Source organism: Micromys minutus (genome assembly GCF_963924665.1).
Source record: "Micromys minutus genome assembly, chromosome: 2".
Lineage (NCBI taxonomy): Eukaryota > Metazoa > Chordata > Mammalia > Rodentia > Muridae > Micromys > Micromys minutus.
Window position 1 is genome coordinate 15198222 of NC_137971.1, and position 22022 is coordinate 15220243.

General features: G+C 45.5%; 1 protein-coding gene across 2 annotated transcripts in view; it reads left to right on the plus strand.

Annotated features, from left to right (window-relative positions):
- Nucleotides 1–22022, plus strand: part of FBXW4 (F-box and WD repeat domain containing 4) — an 84000-nt gene that overhangs the window by 20579 nt on the left and 41399 nt on the right. For both annotated transcript variants that reach the window (XM_080911351.1, XM_080911350.1), the window contains exons 3-5: nt 766–951; nt 1360–1495; nt 6135–6229. In XM_080911351.1, coding sequence (XP_080767477.1) covers nt 766–951; nt 1360–1495; nt 6135–6229 — 417 coding nt within the window. The remainder of the gene's footprint in view (nt 1–765; nt 952–1359; nt 1496–6134; nt 6230–22022) is intronic.

Consider the following 22022-nt stretch of genomic DNA (forward strand, 5'->3'; position numbering starts at 1 on the left):
TGGTAGCTCCAGGAAGGTTAGGTAGGATAGGCTCAGGTGGGAGAATGTCTGTCTCAGGGAGGGGGCTTAGGGCCCACCAGGGAACCTAGCTGAGCCCCTTTCCTTTCCCTTTCCTTCTCTTCCCTCATATTCCCCTCCCCATCTTCTTCCCACTTTTTTTCACAGCCCCTCTTTGTTTTGAGACAAGATCTTAATGTCCCTATACCGGCCTGACTTTTTCTACAGATGGCCTGGAGCTCCTGTTCCTCCTACTTCAGCACTCAGGAATGCTGAACCCCAAGTGCATGCCACTCTGCCCAAGCAGAGTCTTTTTCTTAAGGCTTTAGTCCCATTCCTGGCCTGTGGCTCTGGTCTCTTGCCGTTTGCTATGAGCTGAGGCCTTTCTAGTCCTGAGCTGCAGCATGCTGCTTTGGAGTTATTCTCCATCACCACACTTGCTCCCCAGTACAGAAATGTCGCTATCCTTGGGAGGATGGAGGCATCTCTTGAGCAGGTTTGCATACTTTCCTAAATAGCTAGATTTTTTTTCACTTATAAATATGCCATTGCTCCAGTAACAAAGTAACTGATTTGTTGAGCAAAGTGTACGTGTCGAGTCTTGGAATCTTGAAACTTAAGTTGGACTTAGCCAGAGTGCAGAGGTCACATTACCTGGCCAGAGTCTCCTTCAACTTGTCCTACTCCTCTCCTGAAGTCTTTGAGTCCTGCTTCTCCGTAAGAAGTGCGGGGGCTTTACTTTGTCGTTTGTTTTGTTTCCCTCTCTAGTCAGATGCCTTGGATGCAGCTAGAGGATGCTTCTCTGTACCTGTCTCAGGCTAATTTCATCCTGGCCTACCAGTTCCGCCCAGATGGTGCAAGCTTGAACCGTCGGCCCTTCAGGGTCTTCTCCGGGCATGATGAGGACGTTTGTCACTTTGTGCTGGCCAACTCCCATATCGTCAGTGCAGGAGGGTGAGTGCCGGAGAGAGTTTCTCTTCTTCCTTAGTGTTCTTCAGGGTCCCGACTCTGCCTCTGGCTGTTTTGATTTTGCTTTTAAAGAAATAAAAATAAAAAAACACTTAAAGCAGAGATTTACCAAAAGCTGATAATAGCTTGGTTAGCCAGAGAAGAAACAGGAAGAGCCTTTAATGCAAAGTGGAGCAGGTTTGATATTCTCTGAAGGGAAGTTTATTTTCTCTCTCAGCTCTGTTAGCCTCAAGTGTGCTGAAGATGTAAAAGTGCCTAAAAGCTCAGCTCCTTGTGGGCCAAGTTGCAGAATGCTTAGCAAATTCAGACATCATTGGACACGTAGGCTGTTTCCGTAGACTTGGCCTCTTTCTACAAGTTAATTCCTGGGGCGGGTTCCTTGTTCTCTTACAGAGATGGGAAGATTGGCGTTCATAAACTCCACAGCAGCACCTTCACTGTCAAATACTCGGCTCATGAACAGGAGGTGAACTGTGTGGACTGCAAAGGTGGCATCATCGTGAGTGGCTCCAGGGACAGGACAGCCAAGGTGAGCACCGCACATACCGTTATTTCCTCTAGTCTGTAGGGCTGGGGTAAGAGAGGGGGATAGAGCCTGGAGTCCCGGGATTGGCTAAGCGCCCTGGGTGAGGGCAGGGGAGAAGAGACACACTGGAGAACTCACTGATGTGCCTTCCATACAGTTTGCCGTGGCAGGGTGCGTTCCCGCCAGCTGGACGGGTGGGAAGAGGAGCGGCCAGTGGCTGGGACGAGTGCCACTCTCTGGCAATGTGGTGTGAATGCAGAAGCTCGGGGCCTGGCCAGCTTTTCCTCCCTGAGCTGGGTTTCCTCAAGTTTGTGGGTTGAGTTCTAACCCCAATATTTTATTTTAAAATCTCCCTCCCTTTACTTGCTTTCTGTTTAGAGAAGTTAATTTTTCACCACCTTGTTTATAAGCAGTCAGGCTGGTAATTAAAACATGTTTTTACTGATTCTCTGGAGAGCGATGTGGCCAGCAGTGGAGAGGACAGGACTGTTGGCGGTGGCATCGGTGCCAGATTGCCTGAGCCACAGACATCCACCAAGACATGAAAGATGAAACTGATACACACTTGTCATCCTCAGTGGATCCAGTTCATCCAGTCTGTGTCAAGTGCTGCTGCTCCGGGACACAGAAGAGCATTTCCAGTCTTGGGTGCAGCAGCCCTAGCCAGGATGCAGGCTTTGGGGCCACAGTGGGAACTCTGCAGTAGACCTCAGCAGGGTTTGATAATCTCTTTTCTAGAATCTAGGGGCTCCACTGTAGCAGAATGCTTATCCACATCAGCAAACGGGCCTCTAAGCTACACAGAGAGAGCTCAGGAGAGAGAAGTCACAGCTTTTATCAGTAACTGACTCCATGTACCCTCTAGAGACTGTTCTTTCACTCACTGATATATATGAAGACAAACGGCCAAATAGGTTCCCTGTTGTTTATGAACATTTCTCCTCCTTTTTGGAGAAATTTCCTGCCTTATATTTTGTGTGTAGAAAAAAAAAAGTATGCTGGCAGAGGATGCCTGAGGACGATCAGCAGTTTGTGCTTTTATTTTTGAGACAGGGTCTCAGGTAGCCAACATGGTCCCTGTGTCTTCATCGTCAAGTGCTGAGGTTACAGCAAGGCTTCCTGTCACCTGCTGTTTCCTCTTCCCATCATATATTCTTTGAACTGTTGCTTAGTCAATGACTTTGTAGCATTCCTTGCAAAGATTCTGGCCTGAGGTGGCCAAACTGCTCAGGAGTAAAGTTCCGGCTAGAGAAAGGGCTCAGTCAAGTGCTTACGAGCCGAGCATGAGGCTCTAGGTTCAGGTTGTCAGTGCTCACATCTGGGGTCAGTGGCATTTGTCTCTAGTCCTGGGCTGGGTAGGCACAGACAGGTTTAATCCCTGCGGTTTTTGTTTTGCTTTGTTCTTTGATAAGTCCATGCATGTTTATAAGGCATCCTTGTTACCCTGGCCCTATGTTGTTCTTCCCACCCTCTCTCCCCCCGCATCTTCCTCGAAGATCTCTTAAGTATATCTGCTAACTTTTGTTCCTAAAGTTTAATAGGGTTGTCTTTATAAGTGGGTGTGTAACAGGACACTATGCCTCTTCCTTTCCCAGAATCTGTTAGTTGCCAGTAGATGCAGCACCAAGCCTTCCTTCTTCACTGGCTCTTAGGAGAGCCCAGTGTCACAGTAGCGACAGTCACTGAGTTCAGACTGCCATGTCTATGCTGTGCTTAGGAGATAGCATTTTGAAGGCCCTCTCCTACCTTCTAGCTCTTAACATTCTTTCTTTGCCATCTTCCAGAGTGTTCCCCGAGTCTGAAGAGGGTGCTATAAATGCCTTGGTTAGGTCAGCGCTCCCAACAGTCCTATAATGAGCATTTTGTGAAGCCATGGGTCTTTGTTTTCACTCAGGGGAGGCTTCTGTTTACAGCTGAGAGCATCAGCCTTTGTCTGTGTGTTGAGCAGGTATTTGAAGGTGGTTTGGTGCTGTGTCCATTCAGTTAAACAATAGCCTTAGGTATCTCTAAATCCTCAGATCCAGCTTTTTTCTCTTTTGAGACAGTGTCTGGATGTGTATCACAGGTTAGCCTTGAACTTGGAATTTTCTGCCTCTTGAGATTATAGAGATGTTTACCATATGCCTGTGAGGGTTATTTCCTAGCATTGCCGACTGTACCCGGGCACTCTGTTAAACACTTTATTCATTTTCTCATTTTATCTTATTGGGTAAATGCCTTTCTTTGCATAATTGTAATGTATTTTGGATACACAGTATACTCTGTGGTATCTACTCTATAACCTTTTCTGTTTTCCTCATAAGATACTTATCTATTTAAATAGCTGTCCTTGAAATTACTATGTAGTTTAAGGGTGACCTTAAACTTGTGATCTTGCCTCCACCAGTTGAATGCTGGGATTACACATGCGCTAACCACACCCAGTCTTTGTACTGCTAGAGATCAAACCCAGTGTTTTGTGAATGCTAGGCAAATACTCTACCAATTGAACTATATCTCCAGCCCGTGTGTTATCTTCAATGGCTTCAAAATGAATTTACCATTGTTTACTTTCAGTTTTCTCTAGCAGATGGGTGTTTGTATTTAGTTCATTCTTGAATATAAGAACCTGGAAATAAAAGTCCTTTCTTAAGTCTGCTAAATTCTGTGTGTCGGACATGCTAGTTCTTGGCATTTACCTTCCTTTTTCTATACCATGGTCTGGAGACATAGACATTTCCCCATTTGATGAGCTGAGACAGACAAAGAAGTTAGGAAACATCTCTAAGCAAAGATAGTAAGCCACAGGTAGTATTCAAACCCAGACTAGTCAGATTCCAAAGACAAAGTTTGTTCTGTAGTAATAGCTGCTGGAAATACCTTATCACTTAGGTTTTGTTTTAGAATTTTTTTTTTTTTTTGGATGAATTTTCATCCTTAAAGTTCCTCAGTCAAAGAGGGCCTTGCCACCTCTGGTTTGCCTTCTAAAAGGGCTACATAAATATATGTGTTACTGACAGTGTTCCGGGCTGGGCCTTTTTCACTGATAGTAAAGATCTGACCTCCTGTTAATTATGTCAACTCCTGTCCCTCAGGTACCAGGACACTCTTGTTACCACAGGATGCTGTGCTATGGGACAGGTTGCCACTCCTAACTGATGCTTAGAATTGGCAATGTTCACCCCTAAAGATCAGGAGCCATATTCTGTGGTTTGTGGGAGCTCAGATACTGCCAGCTGTCTCTATGGAAGCTACTAGAAAGCAGGTTTAGGCTGTCCCGGAGATCGTGTAAGTCAGGAGTGCCCCTCTTCACTGCACAAGCACAAACCTGACTCTGAGGGAGTTCAGAAAAGGCGGATGTCTCTCCAAGCTGGGCAGTCTAAAGGAAGAAACCAGAAAGGCTTGGCTATCATGTACAAAGCAAATACTAGAATCCTGGGCTTACAGGAAATACTGAGATATTTGCCCTCAGTTTTTTGTCCCTTTTCATTCAGAATATTCTCTCTCTCTCTCTTTTTTTTTTTTTTTTCTTAGTTTTGGGAAAAGTTACTCCTACTGTTACCCCATCCCCCACTTCATCATACCCACAAGCTCTAAGAAACACTTTCTCCTTTTATAGGGAAAAGATACCATGTGACCCTAAGAAGGCAAGACCACCCCCATCCCATCACCTGCCCCTTACACTGGAGGAATGTTTTCTTAAGTTCTTCCATCTAAGGTCCTGCCTGAGTTTGTTGTGTTCCCCTTATAGCTCTGCGGGGACCTTGAGAGGTCATTGATCCATCTAGCTGCCAAGGGATTCCTCTGTGGCTGCTCTGGGGAGAGCCCTGTACATTTGAGGTTTCCTTTCTGTTTGGTTAGAGGCTTATGGCCCTGTGTGTGTCATCTGGGGTAGCGTGAGGTGAGGGAGCCTTGTACTTAATGAGAGATTTCTAAATGCGCTGACTGCTGAGAGGCTCTGGAGTGTTGATTAGAGTTAAGCCCAGAGTGGCTGCTAATGTACATTCCTGACTGATAGGGCCCAGATAGTGTGCTCCAAGCAATATTTTTAACCTGTGGAGATATGGAAGCTTAAAAGAGTTAAGCTTTTCTGCTACTTTTGGTGACAGTAGGTGCTAAAATTCCCTGCTGACATGAATACCTTTGGATCCTGGGCGTTATGAACAAACAAACAATACCCCCTCTCACTTTGAAGTCTCTTTCCCATTCTCTCCTCATTTTGCAGTTTTCTTCTTACTCCTCTAACAGTATACATGACTCCTGGTACTGCACCTTGATCTTCCTGCCGCTCCCTATATGCCTAAAGTAAAGTTTTGGTGAAACATAGGAAGAGAAGGGAAGATCCACAAACACACGGAAGTTTCTGAGAGAGGCAGGCGGCTTCTATCTACATTTCCTTAGTTAAATCTCACACGGGCTGTGTGACCTCTCATAGCCTGGTAGAAAGCAGGACTAGTTGGATGCAAGTAAAGGTTGGTGGTTAGAGCAGGAAGCAAGGCCTGTCTCTGTGGCAGGTGAACCCGAGACTGGAGAGATCTCTCTGCTCATACTCTGAGCTCCGTCTTCAGGACAGAAAGGATTCTCCATTCCCCACCTCCTCAGTCACACTCTTCCCCCTAAGCCCAGGCAATGCCAACAAGAGCATTTCCTCTCCTGTTTCCAGGTATGGCCTTTGGCCTCGGGCCGGCTGGGGCAGTGCTTACACACCATCCAGACTGAAGACCGAGTCTGGTCCATTGCTATCAGCCCATTACTCAGGTAAGGGAGACATGTTTGGATTTTTATCTCATTCAAGGATGGTTTCATTTTATTAGGTCAGATAAGCTAGAAGGTTTTTCACTAGTGTATTCTAGGTTGAATGAACTACTTTCCTGGAGATTTAAACATTCTCCAGAGACTTGAGATCTTTCAGTCTTTTACTATACTTTGGAATTGAGATAACCTTTCCTAAGCCTCTGACCAGAAATGTTAAGGAAAAGATACATGCTGGATGTAACTAAGGGGCAGTGTTACCTTTCTGGAGCAGATGTCCTCTGGGTTCTCAGTATACCTGAGAGGCAAGGGCAGCAGCTAGCCTGCTGTCATGACTCATCTCTTCTTTGTTCCCTGAAAATGTCTTCTGGTGTATCCCTTACATGCTCTGGGTATCAGGAGAGGAGAGGTCTGGGGCCTGCCAACTGGGCCCCATCCCTATATGGAGAGTAGCAGAGACAATGACAACTGTGGTGGAGGTGCTGCTCAGTTTTATTATTTGTGTGTGATACTTGGGCCAGTATGCTCCTACTCATGTGCCTGGTTCCCACGGAGACCAGAAGAGGGTGTTGAATCTGGAACTGCAGTTACAGCTGGTTTTGAGCCACCATGTGGCTGTCAAGAATCAAACCCAGGTTCTCTGGAAGAGCATCTCTCCCCATCTCTCTTTAAAAACAACTCTTTTAAAAAACAAACAAACCTCTAAAACCAAAATCAAAACAAGTCTTACTGTGTAGCCAAGGCTTGTCCAGAACTCAGACAGGCCTTGAGCTAGATCTTCCTGCTTCCACCTCCCAATGGCCAGGATTACAAGTGCAAACATCATAATGTAGGTATTTCTTCTGCTTTAACTAATCAGGTGTGTTGGCTCATGCCTGCAATCTGTGCACCTGGGAGGCAAAGGCAGGAAACCTTACCCAGGAACTTAAGGCCATTTTGTGCTATATGGTGAGTTTCAGAGACGTCTAGGCCACAGAATAAGACCCTGTCTCAAAAAACAAAATAAAAACAAAACAAAATACTCCAAAGCAAAATACAAAAGTAAAACTGGCCTTTAACAGTGCATGCCTTTAATCCCAGCACTCAGGAGGCAGAGGCAGGCAGATCTCTGTGAGTTTGAGGCCAGCCTGGTCTACAGTTTCAGGCCAGCCAGAGCTACTCAGAGAAATCCTCTATTGAAAAATTGACTGCTGCTTTCTTGGCTATTAATTGTTATTAAAAACATTTTATTGGCATATTTGTCATTGCATCTAATGTTGAGTTTCATGTAGACGGTATCTTTCAAATAACATGTGATTTGTATCTAGGCTTTTAAAAAAGATTTTATTGTTTTGTGTGTATGGGTGTTGTTTGTATCTCTGTGCATCACATATATGCAGTGTTCCCAGAGGCCACGAGAGGGTGTTGACTGAAGTCCAGATGGTTATAGCCACCATGTGGATGCTGAGGATCAAACTTAGGTCCTTTAGAAGAGCAGTCAGTGCTCTTAGCTGATAAGCCTTGCTCTAGCCCTTGTCTAGGCTATCCTGAACCAAGGCGGGCTTCTCTCCTCCCCAGGGGCATTTAGAGGGTTTTCTATATGTCAACTACCTTAGATGTTAGTAGGGTCCATCTGCCTGCTCTTCCTTGATGCCTCTCTCATCCCTCCTGAGTGGAGTTGGGAGTTAGAGGGCTGCCACCTCCACCGCCAGGAGCTTGTTGTTATAAACATGTTGGTGCTCCTTTTGCTCAGCCCCCTTCAGCCTCTTTCTCCTCACTTCATGGAACTTGTAGCTCTCCTCTTGCTCTCTTCCACAACTCCCTTTCAATTTTTTTCTTCCTAAGAATTAGAGCCGATTAGCCACGTCATTAATTCTTCAATTTGACGGCTGATATAGCAGGACCTGAAACACACTGCTGACCTCAGAGAATGGAGACCCCGTTCCTTAGCATATTGACGATGGGAGAAGTTAATTAAAATTCCACAGAGCAGAGGTGTCGGCTAACCTATAAACCTGTCGCTTCTCGGAACAAATCATTCCAGCATCTTAGGAGAGAGGAAAGGGACAACCAGCGGGTAGTGAGTGGGCAAGCTAAGTGCATGGGAGCTCTGGGTGGAAAAAAATGGAGCTGGTCAGCTTTGTCTCCTCAGCAGTTTCTCCCTAATGCCTAATGCCTGTCAGCCAGGCTTGTGCGTCTATGACTAGATGTGTGTGGGACTAGAGAGAAGTGACAAGTGTGCTGGCATCAGGGGACAGGAGCAGCTTGTTGGTGAAGGAGCTCTGGGCCACTGCATGTCATGGAGGTATGGGCAGGCTGTCCTCTGCATCCCAGCCTTTCAGTCCCTTACTCTAGCCACGTCCTCTGGAGACCATTGGATTACTTCTCAACAGAGAAGACCACATAACACCTATTGCAGACGGTGTCAGTTAGAGAAGCTGAGAAAGAAATTTCCCTGCCTCATTAGGAGGCATCTGTAAAGTAAACCAAGTTGAGTGTCTTGGCCATCACTTGGAGATGGACCATGGGTAAGGGTGTGACTTCCTAACCCTAGTGTTACTGTGGTGTAGGCAGCCCTCAGTCTCTCAGCACAGTCACTGCTGGCCAGTGCTCTCTCTGTGCAGCCCCTGCTAAGTCTTGCTGGGCCCCCTTTGCTTCCCTCGAAGTCATCTTCAGTTTCCTTGGTATTTTCTCCTAGCCCTGGATGATTCTTTTGCTCAGTGTTTGTTGGCTGTTTAGTGTTGACTGTTAAGTTATTTGATATGGCTTTTTCCTTAATTTCACAAATGATGTCTTAAAGTCTGTTTTTGTTTGTCTTGTTTCTGAGACAGGTTCTCACTCTGTAGCCCTGGTTGGCCTGGAGCACACAGAGATCTCCCTACATGTGCCTCCCTAGGTCTGAGATTAAAGATGTGTGCCACCATGCCTGGCAGACACTGGATTAAAACATTGAATTTATTTATTTACTTGTGTGTGTGTGTGTGTGTTGTGTGTGTGTTTATGTGTACTTGTGCCTTGTTTGCACATGTAGAAGGCAGAGGAAAACTTCCAGGAATTATTTCTGCCCTTCCACCATGTAGGACCCAAGGAGAGAACTCAAGTTGAATTCTCTTCTAAAAAGCTTGTGTTCGGGATTCTGACTTTATACTAGACATCCAGGGCATGTGCTAGGGTTTTAGTGCCCCCTTTTTTTATACTCAGATATATATGGGCTAGGATCTCTATACTGTAGTTTTAAGTCCATCTCTCTCCACTTTGTCCATGACTTTGAGTCTTAAAAAAAAAAAAAAAAAAAAAAAAAAAAAGCTCTCTAAGCCTGGCAGTGGTGGCACACGCCTTTAATCACTGCCTTGGGGAGGCAGGCAGGAGGACATTTGTGAGTTTGAGACCAGCTGGTCTACAGTTCTAGGACAGCCAAGGCTACATAGAGAAACACTGTCTCAAAAAAAAAAAAAAAAAAAAAAAAAGAGAGAGAGAGAGAAAAAGGAAGGAAGAAAGAAAGCTAGCTCTCTAGCTGGGCATGGAGGAACCTGCCTTTATTCCTAGTACTCAGGGGGGAAGGGGAAGGTGGATTTCTGTGAGTTGTGGGTCAGCCAGTGCTACATAGTGATACCCCATCTTTTAAGCACCAGTTTTCAGCTTCGAGGTCCGTTCTTTAGAGCCGTCCAGAAGATAAGTTCTCCTTTGCTTGTTATTAGTAGGGTGGCTATAGGCAAATAAATCAGTCTCTTCTTTTATACTCTGTATTGACATGATTAGAGTATAGTGGGAATGAGCCAAAAAATCTTATGTGCAGACAGAAGAGCTAACAGTAACTGTCACACCTTCAGCATTTTATCTAGTGCAGCTGTGCCTAATGCTTAGTGGCTTTCAAGCCTCCTCCCTGGGCTTTCCCTGGTTTCTGCCTCCCAGGAGTCACAGGGTTCTTTTGTAGTTTTCTTAAGGTGGATTCTCCATAGGAATTTCTCTCCCTATCCTCTTCCTTTTGAAGTGATCCTCAAGGGCTGCCTTCTGTCACCTCCCTGCCACTGTTCCTGTTGAATGTGCCTGTCAGTCACTGAGTGACATGGTCCTGGACCCCTTACAGGCAGCGTGAGGGCTGTGAGCAGCCTCTGTTCTTTAAGGACAAGTACTTCGGTTCCCTTGGTTCCCTTGCTGACTCCTTGAGCAGTTGGAAGAGCCAGATCCTGCACTGGTCCTTTCTCAGTGAGCGTCTTTCTCCTGTTAAAACAGTTTTTCATGTGCACCTTGTTGCTGATGTTCTTTGTTAGTTTTTTGCCCTCTTCTTTTCACGTGTTTGTACTCGGGCACTGTTAGCATCCATTATGGGCCCTCAAACTCCAGACTCAATATGAGGAGCTTTTGACCAGGAGAAAGCAAGGACTCTGACCTGGCTCTGTCTAGCAGTCACCTTTCGTTTCTGCGACTTGGCATTTTTAATCTGTAAACAGTTGTAGAAGGTGACACTTAATACCAGTTATATGCTCAAGGCTATATATATATATATACATATATATATATATATACATATATATATATATATATATATATATATATATATATATATACATATATATATATATTTAGCCCTGGCTGTCCTGGAACTCACCGTATAGATCAGGCCAGCCTTGAACTCAGAGATCAGTCTGCCTCTGCCTCTGAAATGTTGGGATAAAGCACCGCCCCTGCATATCTCAAAGCTATGTTTACTTTTTTAAAAAAACATGCAAAACAAAACAAAAACTGGAATCAACAGTTGGTTTCAAAGTAAGGCAGTAGGCAAGGACTTTTTCCTTTGCTTCTTGTATGCCTGCTCACCCTTCTTAGCCTGTTGTCAAGACTCAGGTCCTATGCAATAAGGGCCTGTTCCATATAGGAGTTTCCTACCTGTCTCTGTTGAGTGAGCAAGAGTGGGTAAAGAAGGCACACAGTGTTCTTGAAACAAAATGGTCTGTGTCTTCCACAGTTGTGTGGCAGAAACATATTATACATGGTCTCAGATATAGTATCTACAGTCACTGTGAATTCTGAATACTTTACTATGAGTTAATACAGATTAATATATTTTATTACTACTTAAATAATTATTTCTACCTAAATAAAGCTAGTAAATAGAAAACTCCCCCCCCTCCTTTTTTTTTTTTTTTTTTAATTTTAGTTTTGATGTCTCAGTATTTAGATCTGGCTAGCCTGGAACTCACTATGTAGACCAGGCTGACCTCAAACTCACAGAGACCCACCTCCATCTGTCTCCCAGTATTGGGATTAAAGGCCTGCACCACCATACTCACCCCTTCAAAACCATTTACAAGACTTTATTCCCCATTAAAAGTAGTGTGGTGAGATAGCTCCTCAGTTAAGAGCACCAGCTGCTCTTCCAGAGGACCCAGGCTCCATCCCAGCAACCACATGGCCGTCCTTCATTACTCCAGACCCAGTCCCCTTGAAAGGCTCTTTGAGAACCTGAAACACTCCTTAGTGTCCAGAGTTCACATAGGGCATGGTAGGGGAAGGCCTCATATGCAAGAGACCTGGGCTCACTCAGGTAAATGCTCCTGCCATTCCAGGGCACACATACACTTTAAATTTTTGGTTTTCTGGACCCTTCCATCCTGCACTTGGGGCCTGGAAGGAGAAGGGAAAGAATCATGTAGCTCCCCTTTTCTCTGCAGACACCAGATCTATTTCCCTGAAATAAAAAAGAAAAAAACAAAACAAAACAAAAAAAAAAACCCCAAAAAACAAAAAAACCACTGGGTAGAGCCCTTGCCTCTGTGGATACCGCTGCTGCCATGTGAACGCCTGTGGTCAGGAAGGTTTCCCCACACTCTTGGGCTTTAATCCCTTCTCTCCTGCTTCTGTCATCAGGGTAATATATGGGTGGTATAGGTGTAGAAGCTTGACTTAGGCGTGTTATTAAATATACAATATCATCTTGTGCACTGTGGTGGCCTGTTTGTTTTGTGGGGGATAGTCCAAGTCTGCATGAAATGTACCAATTCAAGTTTGTAAAGTGAGTTGTGGCCTCTGGGGGGTTTGATGGAGAAGCTGTTCCTTCTCGCTTCGTTTCTCCCAGAGGTGAGGGTGAGTCTGGAAGGAAGGCCAGCACTGTGCACTGTTTGGCAGCGGATGCTGGTACTGGGAGAGCAGGGTGTTTGTTCCAGCAGCTACAGGGTTTGCTGTGTGCTGTGGTAGATGCCACCAGCAGCCTGCTGAAGTATGTCTTTCTTTACTGATGGTTAATTGCATGTGGAGTGTACTCTGACAGGATTGGGGGTTGGAAATAGAGGCAGTTTCAGTATGGGTTTTATTGATCTCTATGATTTTCTGGTCACTCACTGCTTTGAGGGCAAGAAGAGTCAAGTATAAGAATTCTGTCTGTGGACCTCACTTTTTCTGGTTGGTGATGAACTGGTGTATATGACAGGGGTCTCCAACCTTGATAACCTGAAGAAAAAAACAAATGACTGTGGTGCTTCATCTTGTAACCAGTCCTCCTGATGGTTCAGGTGGACCACAGTGGCTTAAGGACCTCTCTGTTTCTTTCTCTATTCTAGAGATAGGGCAGAGGAAAGCCTGCTTTAAGGCCTGCTAAACGAGGCAAGAATGTCTTCTTGTCCTGCTTTGTGAGACAGCCAGACAGGAGGGAGTGTCCTGCATATGATGCCCCTCAACGATGAGAGTCAGAGTTTATACAAAGACAGTAGAGAAGCAAGGAGCTGCGGTGGCTGGAGGAAGAGGCCTCAAAGTGTTTGGAGAACAAAGAGGAATTTGAGTAATCCTAGGTGGCTCACTGATTCAGCTCAAAATGTGCTCAGATTGTCGGACATCAGTGATCCGTGTGCTGGGGACATTGCATTGAGTCAGGTCCTACAGAACCTTAGTGCTGTGTCCTTCATCTGGGTGGTCACTGCCTATGCCAGTTCCAGCCTCTCAACAAGTCATAGCCACCAGTTGCAAGAAACATGAGATGGTTTCGATTCCTAAGACTGAATTTCAGCCATTACTCAGGGCAGGATGGCACAGAGGATGCCTTGAGAGTTTAAGGTCCACCTGATTTACAAAGTTAGCTCCAGAATAGCCAGAGCTACACGGTGAGAGCCTATCTCACAAACAAGGAGATGGCATTTTGTTGTCACTCGAGAACACACCATGAATTGGATGGCACAGACGGACAGGGAGATCAGATGGGTAGGTAGTGAAATGTGGAGAATTCTCAGAGGGAAGCTCGAGGACTGGGGGGACACAACGGATTGGAAGAAAGAGCTCTCGTGTCACTACAGTCACAGTGAAGAAGCAACAGGAGTCCAAGGTGGCTTACAATGTTTTGAAAAACTGGAAGTGTCAGAAGTTATATTTTATTGTTTAAGGCAGGGTTTCATGGTGTAGGCCTGGCTGTCCTGGAGCTCCTATATAGACCAGGCTAGCCTCAAACTCAGAGATCCACCTGCTCCTGCCTTAATGTACACCACTATGCGTTGGCATCATAAGGTTTCTAGCACATAGAAATGATCCGGCTTGTGGTGTGCCCATATAAACACATCAGACTATTGTACCGCCCCCTGTAGACCTGTGCAACTCTGATGCGTCGGTGTAGAGGAGAAGAGCGGGGTGGAGGGTCAGCGTCCTGTCCTGCTGCCCGAAGTCCACCTTTACCACCTTTGCCGCGTCCTCTGCTCATCTCCGGTGTGCACAGTGCTTGCCTTTATTGTCCTTTGATCACGTTCTACTGACAGAAGGTCACTTAGCACTCGCATCCCAAGGTGGAAGCACGCCTTAATGTCAAAATTAGGGTGGTTTCCCCCCATTTTTCCTTCTTTTTGCCTTTCGTTTTCTTTCTTTTCTCCCCCTTCTCTTTAAACTTCAGTGGGTGATGAGGCAGAGAGGGAGGTGGGAGGGTAAAGGGGAGCCATAAATTCTGAGACTGGTGTAGCTGTTCTCTGAGCAGCCAGGAAGCCTCTGATGTCTCCACAGCACTTTCATTAACATTTAAATTAAGGGTTTGTTTTCCAGGCTGTTTTATAGGCTGGGACCTTTCATGGCCTGTCACATGCGGCACCCACCCCCTTCCCAAGCAAGTGTGTAATTGTAGCCACTGCTCTGTCCTAACTCTGGGTTGTGGCCGGAGGTTCAAAGGGAGTTCTTGGGGATAAAGCTGTGGCGTACAAGCTGTGACAGTCAGGCCAGGGTTGTTATTCCTCAGATGAAGGTGCAGATGAAGGTGCTCACAGGACCCCAGCACCTCTCCTCTGACCTGTACTTTTCTTTGCCCTTGAAGGAACATATTTCAATCTGAGTCCAACCTCTTCCACACTTGGTTCCCTTGGGCCATGGGCAGGTGGGAAGGAAACCTCTATTCTGTGCCCCTGGGCCTGGAAGCAGTATTTGTAAGATGTGACTCTCCATGACTATCTTTTCCTCCTTTAATCTTTCTAGAGTCGGGATACTTTTGCACACAGGTTACCATCTGCAAAGAATTTACAATGTGCTCTTGAAAAGCACCTGCCTGCATAGTAGATGCTGCGTGCCCATCACTGTCCGTCACCACTTCTCCATGCGTCCGTCGGTGCTGGAGAAAGCTTACTGAGGTCATTGAGGAAACTGTTCTTACAGATCTTGGTACTCAGGGCAAGTACTTCTACCTTTAAGGGAGGACATTTGTATTGAAGCTTCGTTTCACCAAAATATCAGTCAGTGTAAGGGATGCTTTGGAAAGACATCTGTGTCTTTTCCTTTACCTTCAGTCTTCTCTACCTCTGTGAGTAGCAAGAATGTGTACTCCATGCCCAAGGAACACATCCAACGAGCTCTTAACTCCAGGTTTCCTCCCACTGTTGGCCCCAGCTAGTTTTCTTCTTTGGATAGGAATGACAAAGACACTGGACTCTCTCTCTCTCTGATGAGAAGCCATGGATTTTTTTTCCTTAGGGTACTGACTTCACTGTGTGAGTCAATAAATACATTTCTTATCTCATTAAGCAACTCAGATTGCCCATAACTTGTCTGTCAAGTGGGAGATGGCTGACTGTCACAGAACCCATCCCAGGTAGCCTTGCCAGCAGGTGGACACCCTTGTGCCCTGGGGTCCTGCCCCAAGGGAGTGAGGGAGGTGCTGGGAGGACCCCTCTGCAGGTGGTACCTAGGCTCAGATTGCAGGCTGGTGCTCAGCTCTTGCCTAGTGGTGATTAATCTGGGGCTCAGCCAGCAGAGGCTCGGGCAGGGCAGCTTTGGTCCCTCACTGTGAAGACCTTTGGCTTAGAGACAGAACTGATCTCTGTAGCTTGCTTCGGCTTGGGGTTTGATCTGTCAAGGCTAAAGAGTAACCTGATGGTGGAGCGGAAGCTTCTATCCCTGCCTGACTTACAGCACTGACCCATTCCAGTGGCCTTGTCATGATAATGCTCATATATTTAAAAAGACTTCTCCACCTGTTAGCTGTAACACTCAGATCAGTCAAAGTGGGGATCTTCATGAAAGATGCTTTTAGTTTCTTGAGTCAGTAGAGCTTACTCTCATAAGTGGACAGGACTGGGAGTGGGTAAAAAAGGCAACAATGGGGCTATAGCTGGATCAGGAGCAGAATATGTTTGGGAAGGGTCGTGTTGCAGGGGAAGGATCACTAAAGTGGCTCTCGGGCCATTGCAGGCAGATTTTAATATCTCACTTTAGAAGTCTTAGGTTCTTTGTGCTCCATTTTGTTTAACATTTCTTTGTAAGGGGGCTTCTGCTTTGCATCGGCATCACACTGCCTTTCCTTCTTGCTAAGTGCTAGTCCCTGGGCCCTCCTGCTGGCTCTTCATGCAGCCCTTCTCTGTGTTCAGAACAGGTAAATATGGCTCTGTTTGGTCATGAGCGTAGGGCCCGAGAATAGGAATTCTGCTGATATAACAGTCTCCCTGTGTCTGTGAATCTCAGTGGGTTTTAGGATTATGTTGTTCCATTTGGCAGTTGTGGCTTGGGACCTAAGACTTGGGACATTGTTCTCATACCACGAAGGAGAGTGGACAGCCATGTATTTTCTAGAACCCAACGGTAGTGGGCGCTGCCTGTAAAGATGCTGTGATTTACCCAAGGTTGTATAATTTCTCTGTGCTGACTAGAATTTTTATGCAAGATGACAAAGAAAAAAAATAATGTATTTATGCACCATAAAAACGTCACTTTATTTGGCTTTTCCTTCAGACCCATTCTGATTGTCAGCTAACCTTACACCTCTCCAGTGCTTTTTTTGACCTACGAGAAATTTCTCTTGGAAAACTTCAGATTATGACCTTTTGGGAAGAGGGGGGTTCTCCTTCCTGTTTTGTGTAAAAAAAAAAAAAAAATGCTTATTGCTGCAGCTGTAGTTTCTCTGCCTCTGGAGTGCTCTGTTAGCAGACTGTCCAATATTGTTGCTTCTTTTCCTTTTGACTGACTGACTAAGTAAGTAAGTAAGTAACTAACTAACTAACTAACTAACTAGTTAATGGATTAATTTATGTGTGGTGCATTTGTAGGGGTAATTTGTGAAAGTTGGTTCCTTCCATCATATGGGTCCTGGGGATGGAACTGAGGTTGTCAGACATGGTGACAAGCCCCCTTATCCGCTGTGCCATCTCACCAGGTCACTCTTGCCCGTTTTCTAAGCTTTCTCTTGCTCCTCTTTCCAGCAAGAACATTTTTAGTTAGTGTTTGACCTGGTTCGTGACACTCATCAGAGAGACTTAGTTAAGGCCATCTGAGGTGCTAACAAGGCAGGAGGAATGGAAGGGAGAGGCGAAAAGGCCAAGAGTCCCTGGCCCAGGAAATTGCTTTCTGTATATTTCTCTTTTCGTAACTTTTAGTACAAATAAAAAAACATGAATGATGTCTGAGAAATCTAGTAAAGATGCATGGGGTACCAGTGAGGTGTGCCAACATCAAAACAATCAGCAGTGTCTTTGCAAGAGAGAATTTCAAGTCATGAGAAAGAATCTTTTTGGAGGTTGAAAGAATTAAAAGTCACAAGCCTGGGGCCAGCAAGGCAACCCAGTGGGTAATACTGGTCCTCCAGCCTGGCGTCCTGAGATCACCCCTAGAACCCACATAGCAGAGGAAAGTGACTCCTATGAGTTGTCCTCTGACCTCCACATGCATGCTGTGGCATACGTGTCGCAACTATGGCACACATAGAAACACACAAAGATTAAAATGTTTAAAATAATCACGGCCAAAGATATAGCTCAGTTGTTTTGGACCTGCATTTGATATTCAGAACATGTGTTAGAAGAAAGGGAGGGGGAAGGGAAGGGGGGAAGAAGGGGAGGAGAAGAGGGAATGCTCTGTAACCCATTCGTATAACACTAACACTGAGAAGGAGACAAGCAGGTCGTTTGGGCTAACTGACAGGCTCCACGCTTTTGAGAAACCCTGTCTCAGTAACAAGGTGGGTGGTGACTGAAGAATGAACCCTCGAGGTTAAATTCACACTTACATCACCAACACAAGAACACACATACAAACGACTTCCAAACTACTTATGACTTAATCATATTTTTCTGTGATTCTTTCAGTTTTCTCTGTTCTCAGATCCAGGCTTTTGTGTGGCTCTGTTTAGCTTGTGATACTTTCTGCTCGGCTCTTTACTGTGGCAGAGCCGTCCAGCTCCTAGAACAGGGCCATGGGAGGGAGAAGGGAAGCACCATCAGTACACTATGATCCTGCACACAGGCCCTGGGGACTGCAGCACCCAGCTGAGAGTTCTAAAGACAGGACCTTGTCTTCTTTGAGAAGGTGTTAAGTGCAGGGCTCTTCCCAGTGTGCTTTCTTTCTTTCTTTCTTTTTTCCTCATCTGTCAGTAGTGTGTGTGTGTGTGTGTGTGTGTGTGTGTGTGTGTGTGTAAGAAGTGGAAGATAAACAATTGGTTTCAACAACTAAGTTTATTTATTTATTTAGGATATATTTTATTTACATTTCAGATGTTATCCCCTTTCCCAGTTTCCTCTCCATAAATCCCTCATCCAACCCTCCACCCCTCCTCCCCCGCTTCTATGAGGATGCCCCCTACTCACCCAGCCCCTCCTGCCTCCCTGCCCTGACATTCTCCTACACTTGGGCATCGAGCCTTGACAGGACCAAGGGCTTCTCCTCCCATTGATGCCCAACAAGACCATCCTCTGCTACATGTGCAGCTGGAGCCATGGGTCTGTCCATGTGTACTCTTTGGATAGTGGTTTAGTCCCTGGGAGCTCTGGTTGGTTGGTATTGTTGTTCTTCAGCTCCTTCAATCCTTTCTCTAACTTCTCCATTAGGGACCCCGTTCTCAGTTCAGTGGTTGGCTGCAAGCATCTGCCTCTGTATTTGTCATGCTCTGGCAGAGCCTCTCAGGAGACAGCTAAATCAGGCTCCTGTCGGCAATATTGTCTGGGTTTAGTGGCTTGTGTATTATGGGCTGGATCTCCAGGTGGGACAGCCTTTGCTTCGGTCTAGGCTTCAAACTTTGTTTCCTCCTCTGCATATTTTTGTTCCCCCTTCTAAGAAGGACTGAAGCATCTGCACATTGGTCTTCCTTCTTCTTGAGCTTCGCGTGGTCTGTGAATTACATCTTGAGTAGTCCGAGCTTTTGGGCTAATATCCACTTCTCAGTGAGTGCATATCATGTTGTTGGTTTTGTGTGTGTGTGTGTGTGTGTGTGTGTGTGAGAGAGAGAGAGAGAGAGAGAGAGAGAGAGAGAGAGAGAGATTGGGTTACCTCACTCAGGATGATATTTTCTTTTCTTTTTTTTTTTTTTAAAGATTCATTTATTTTATATATAAGTACACTGTAGCTGTCTTCAGACACACCAGAAGAGGGCATCAGATCTCATTACAGATGGTTGTGAGGTACCATGTAGTTGCTGGGATTTGAACTCAAGACTTCTGAAAGAGCAGTCAGTGCTCTTAACCACTGAGCCATCTCTCCAGCCCCAGGATATTTTCTAGTTCCATCCATTTGCCTAAGAATTTCACGAACTCACTGTTTTTAATAGCTGAGTAGTACTTCATTGTGTAAATGTACCACATTTTCTGTATCAATTCCTCTGTTAAAGAACATCTGGGTTCTTTTCAGCTTCTGGTTATTATAAATAAGGCTGCTATGAACATGGTAGAGCATTTGTCCTTCTTATATGTCGGAACATCTTTCAAGTATATGCTCAGGAGTGGTATAACTGGGTCTCAGGTAGTACTATGTCCAGTTTTCTGAGGAACCTCCAGACTGATTTCCAAAGCGGTTGTACCAGCTTGCAATCCCACCAACAATGGAAGAGTGTTCCTCTTTCTCCACATCCTTGTCAGCATCTGCTAATCACTTGAGTTTTTTCTGCACAAAAACAAAACAAAACAAAAACCACTGGGCTAATCACACTTTTTGGGTGCAATTTCATGGTAGCTACAGGAGCCAGAAATTCTGCCCATTGTTCTCAAAGAGAAACACTGAAGTTCATACAATTCAGCCTAGCAATATACTCCCAGAACTAGGGTTTCAACCCTGGGTTCCAAATCATATGCTATGACCACATTACACATGTCTATTTTCTGATTCCCAATTTCATAAATGAAAAAACCTAATGGTCACATAGTCATAAAGGCCTGCTACTTACCTAATATAAATATTTCCATTTTGATCTTAGCCATTCTGACTGGTGTGAGGTGGAATCTCGGGGTTGTTTTGATTTGCATTTCCCTGATGACTAAGGATGTTGAGCATTTCTTTAGGCACTTCTCAGCCATTCCTCAGTTGAGAATTCTTTGCTTAGCTGTGCCCCTCATTTTCAATAGGGTTATTTGATTCTCTTGAGTCTAACTTCTTGAGTTCTTTGTATATATTGGATATTAGCAATCTATTGGATGTAGGATTGGCAAAGATCTTTTCCCATTCTGTTGGTTGCCATTTTGTCCTAATCCAGTGTGCTTTTTATGGTTGTCCTGACACAGTGGGTGGGTTGCGAGCCTCAGCACTAGCCCCTGTCCTCTCTTACTGTCCTTGTTTCTGCCCTCTGTGGCATTCTGCTTTCAGGCTAGTGACGGCTAGCTTGTGCAGCCTTTGGATGCTTTGATGATGCTGGAGGTCAGGATAGACAATGGTAACCAGCACCTGCTATGCTGACATGGGAGGAGAGCAGGTGAGAAACTTTACAGTGGCATTTTTCTAGCTGATAGCAAGGCAAGAAACATGAAGGCAGGAAGGCACGAGAAACTCTGAGGAAGAGGTGTGTGGTTTTTGTGTCTAAATATATATCAGTCATAGAAGATACTGTGTAACTGTGGGACTCTCTATGCCTTTGTGCAGGGCACTGCATGTGTAAACTTGAATTACTTTAGTTGAAGGGCAGGTTTAGATGTGGCCCTTTCTGCCTCTAACTACCACTAGTGATGTTTCTCCTGTTGCTATCCTAAGTGTCCCTCCCTTCCCCTATATAGATTAAGAACTTTATTTTTCTTTATTTCTTGTAGTGCTGAGGATGAAACACAGGGTTTAATATGTGCTAGGCCAATGCCTTACCACAGACCTATAGATCACAGACCAAGACTGCAGAGCTATATACCAAACTCAAAACCAGGGTTTCACATAGCCCAGGCTGTCCTCAAACTTGATCTGCACCTGAGGATGACCCTGAACTCTTGATTCTCCTATCTCTGCCTCCCAAGTGCTGGGATTACAGTCATGTGCCACTGTCTTAGTTAGGGTTTCATTTCTGTGAAGAGACACCATGGCCACAGCAAATCTTACAACAAAAAAAACATTTAATTAGAGCTGGCTTATAGCTGCAAAGGTTTAGTCCATTATCATCATGGCGGGAAGCATGGTGCTGGAGACACAGCCAAGAGATCTGCATCTGGATCCAAAAGCAGCAGCAGGAGACTGTGTCTCTGAGCATAGCTTGAGTATTTCAACATGGTTCTCACGACTGAACTCAGGTCTCGAACTGAGGGCCCTGCTTTTGTAAGATGCCTTTCTTTTCCTGCTACTCTGTGTCCTGTTGCAGCTGCAGAATGAGCTGTCTGGTCTAGCCTAGTCTTGTTCCTCCATCTGAAGAGAAGGAAAACAGTGGGTATTTTTGTTCTTTTGGTCCCAAGAGGAAAGTCAGCTGTAATGTTGGGTAAAGAGGGGAAGGACTCTTAGATTAATGCATCAGAAACCTTCTCCTTTTCCTGCTTGTTTGGTGCTTTCTAGTCTCCAAAGTAAGCCTGTCAAGATATTATGGCAATGTTTAGGGGACAGTGTGTGTATCCACAGCTATGTGGCCTGCTGTATACGCAGTGTGACTCTTAACAGATGGAGTCACCTGCACACAACTAGAGGAGAGCCGTCAGTTGCCTCGTTGAAGAGGTGCTTCATGGATGATGTGGAGTTAGAGTGGGGCCTAACCGTGTGCCCCTGTTTACATTGCAGAAGGGCGCTTCAGGCAGGGCAACAAGCGTGGGCAAAGGCACAGAAGAGGATGAGGAAGCTCAAAAGTAGGTCTGGGGTTCAGGTTGGGCAATGTTGGCTTCCTGGAGGGGAATTTGAGGGCCAAGTTAAGGGTGGATTGAAGAGCTGGTTTGACTTTAGGTTGAGGAAAAATAGGAAACTATAGACAGTTTTGAGTGGGTTGACTGGTAGGTGGGGAGGCTGAGGTGTTTGGACACTAGCAGTAAGGCTTGCTAGCTAAGATGCAGTCTTGAGTCAATCCTGTCTGCATAGAGTGGAAGGGAACCTGAGCATGGATGGGGCTCTGACCTGAGCAGACCCAGGTTTCCAAGGCAACCAGGTGGTAATGGCCAAAGAAGGCTGGGAATGGTGGCCTGAAGCTCAGATATGGGGTTGAAATGTGGAAGGACTC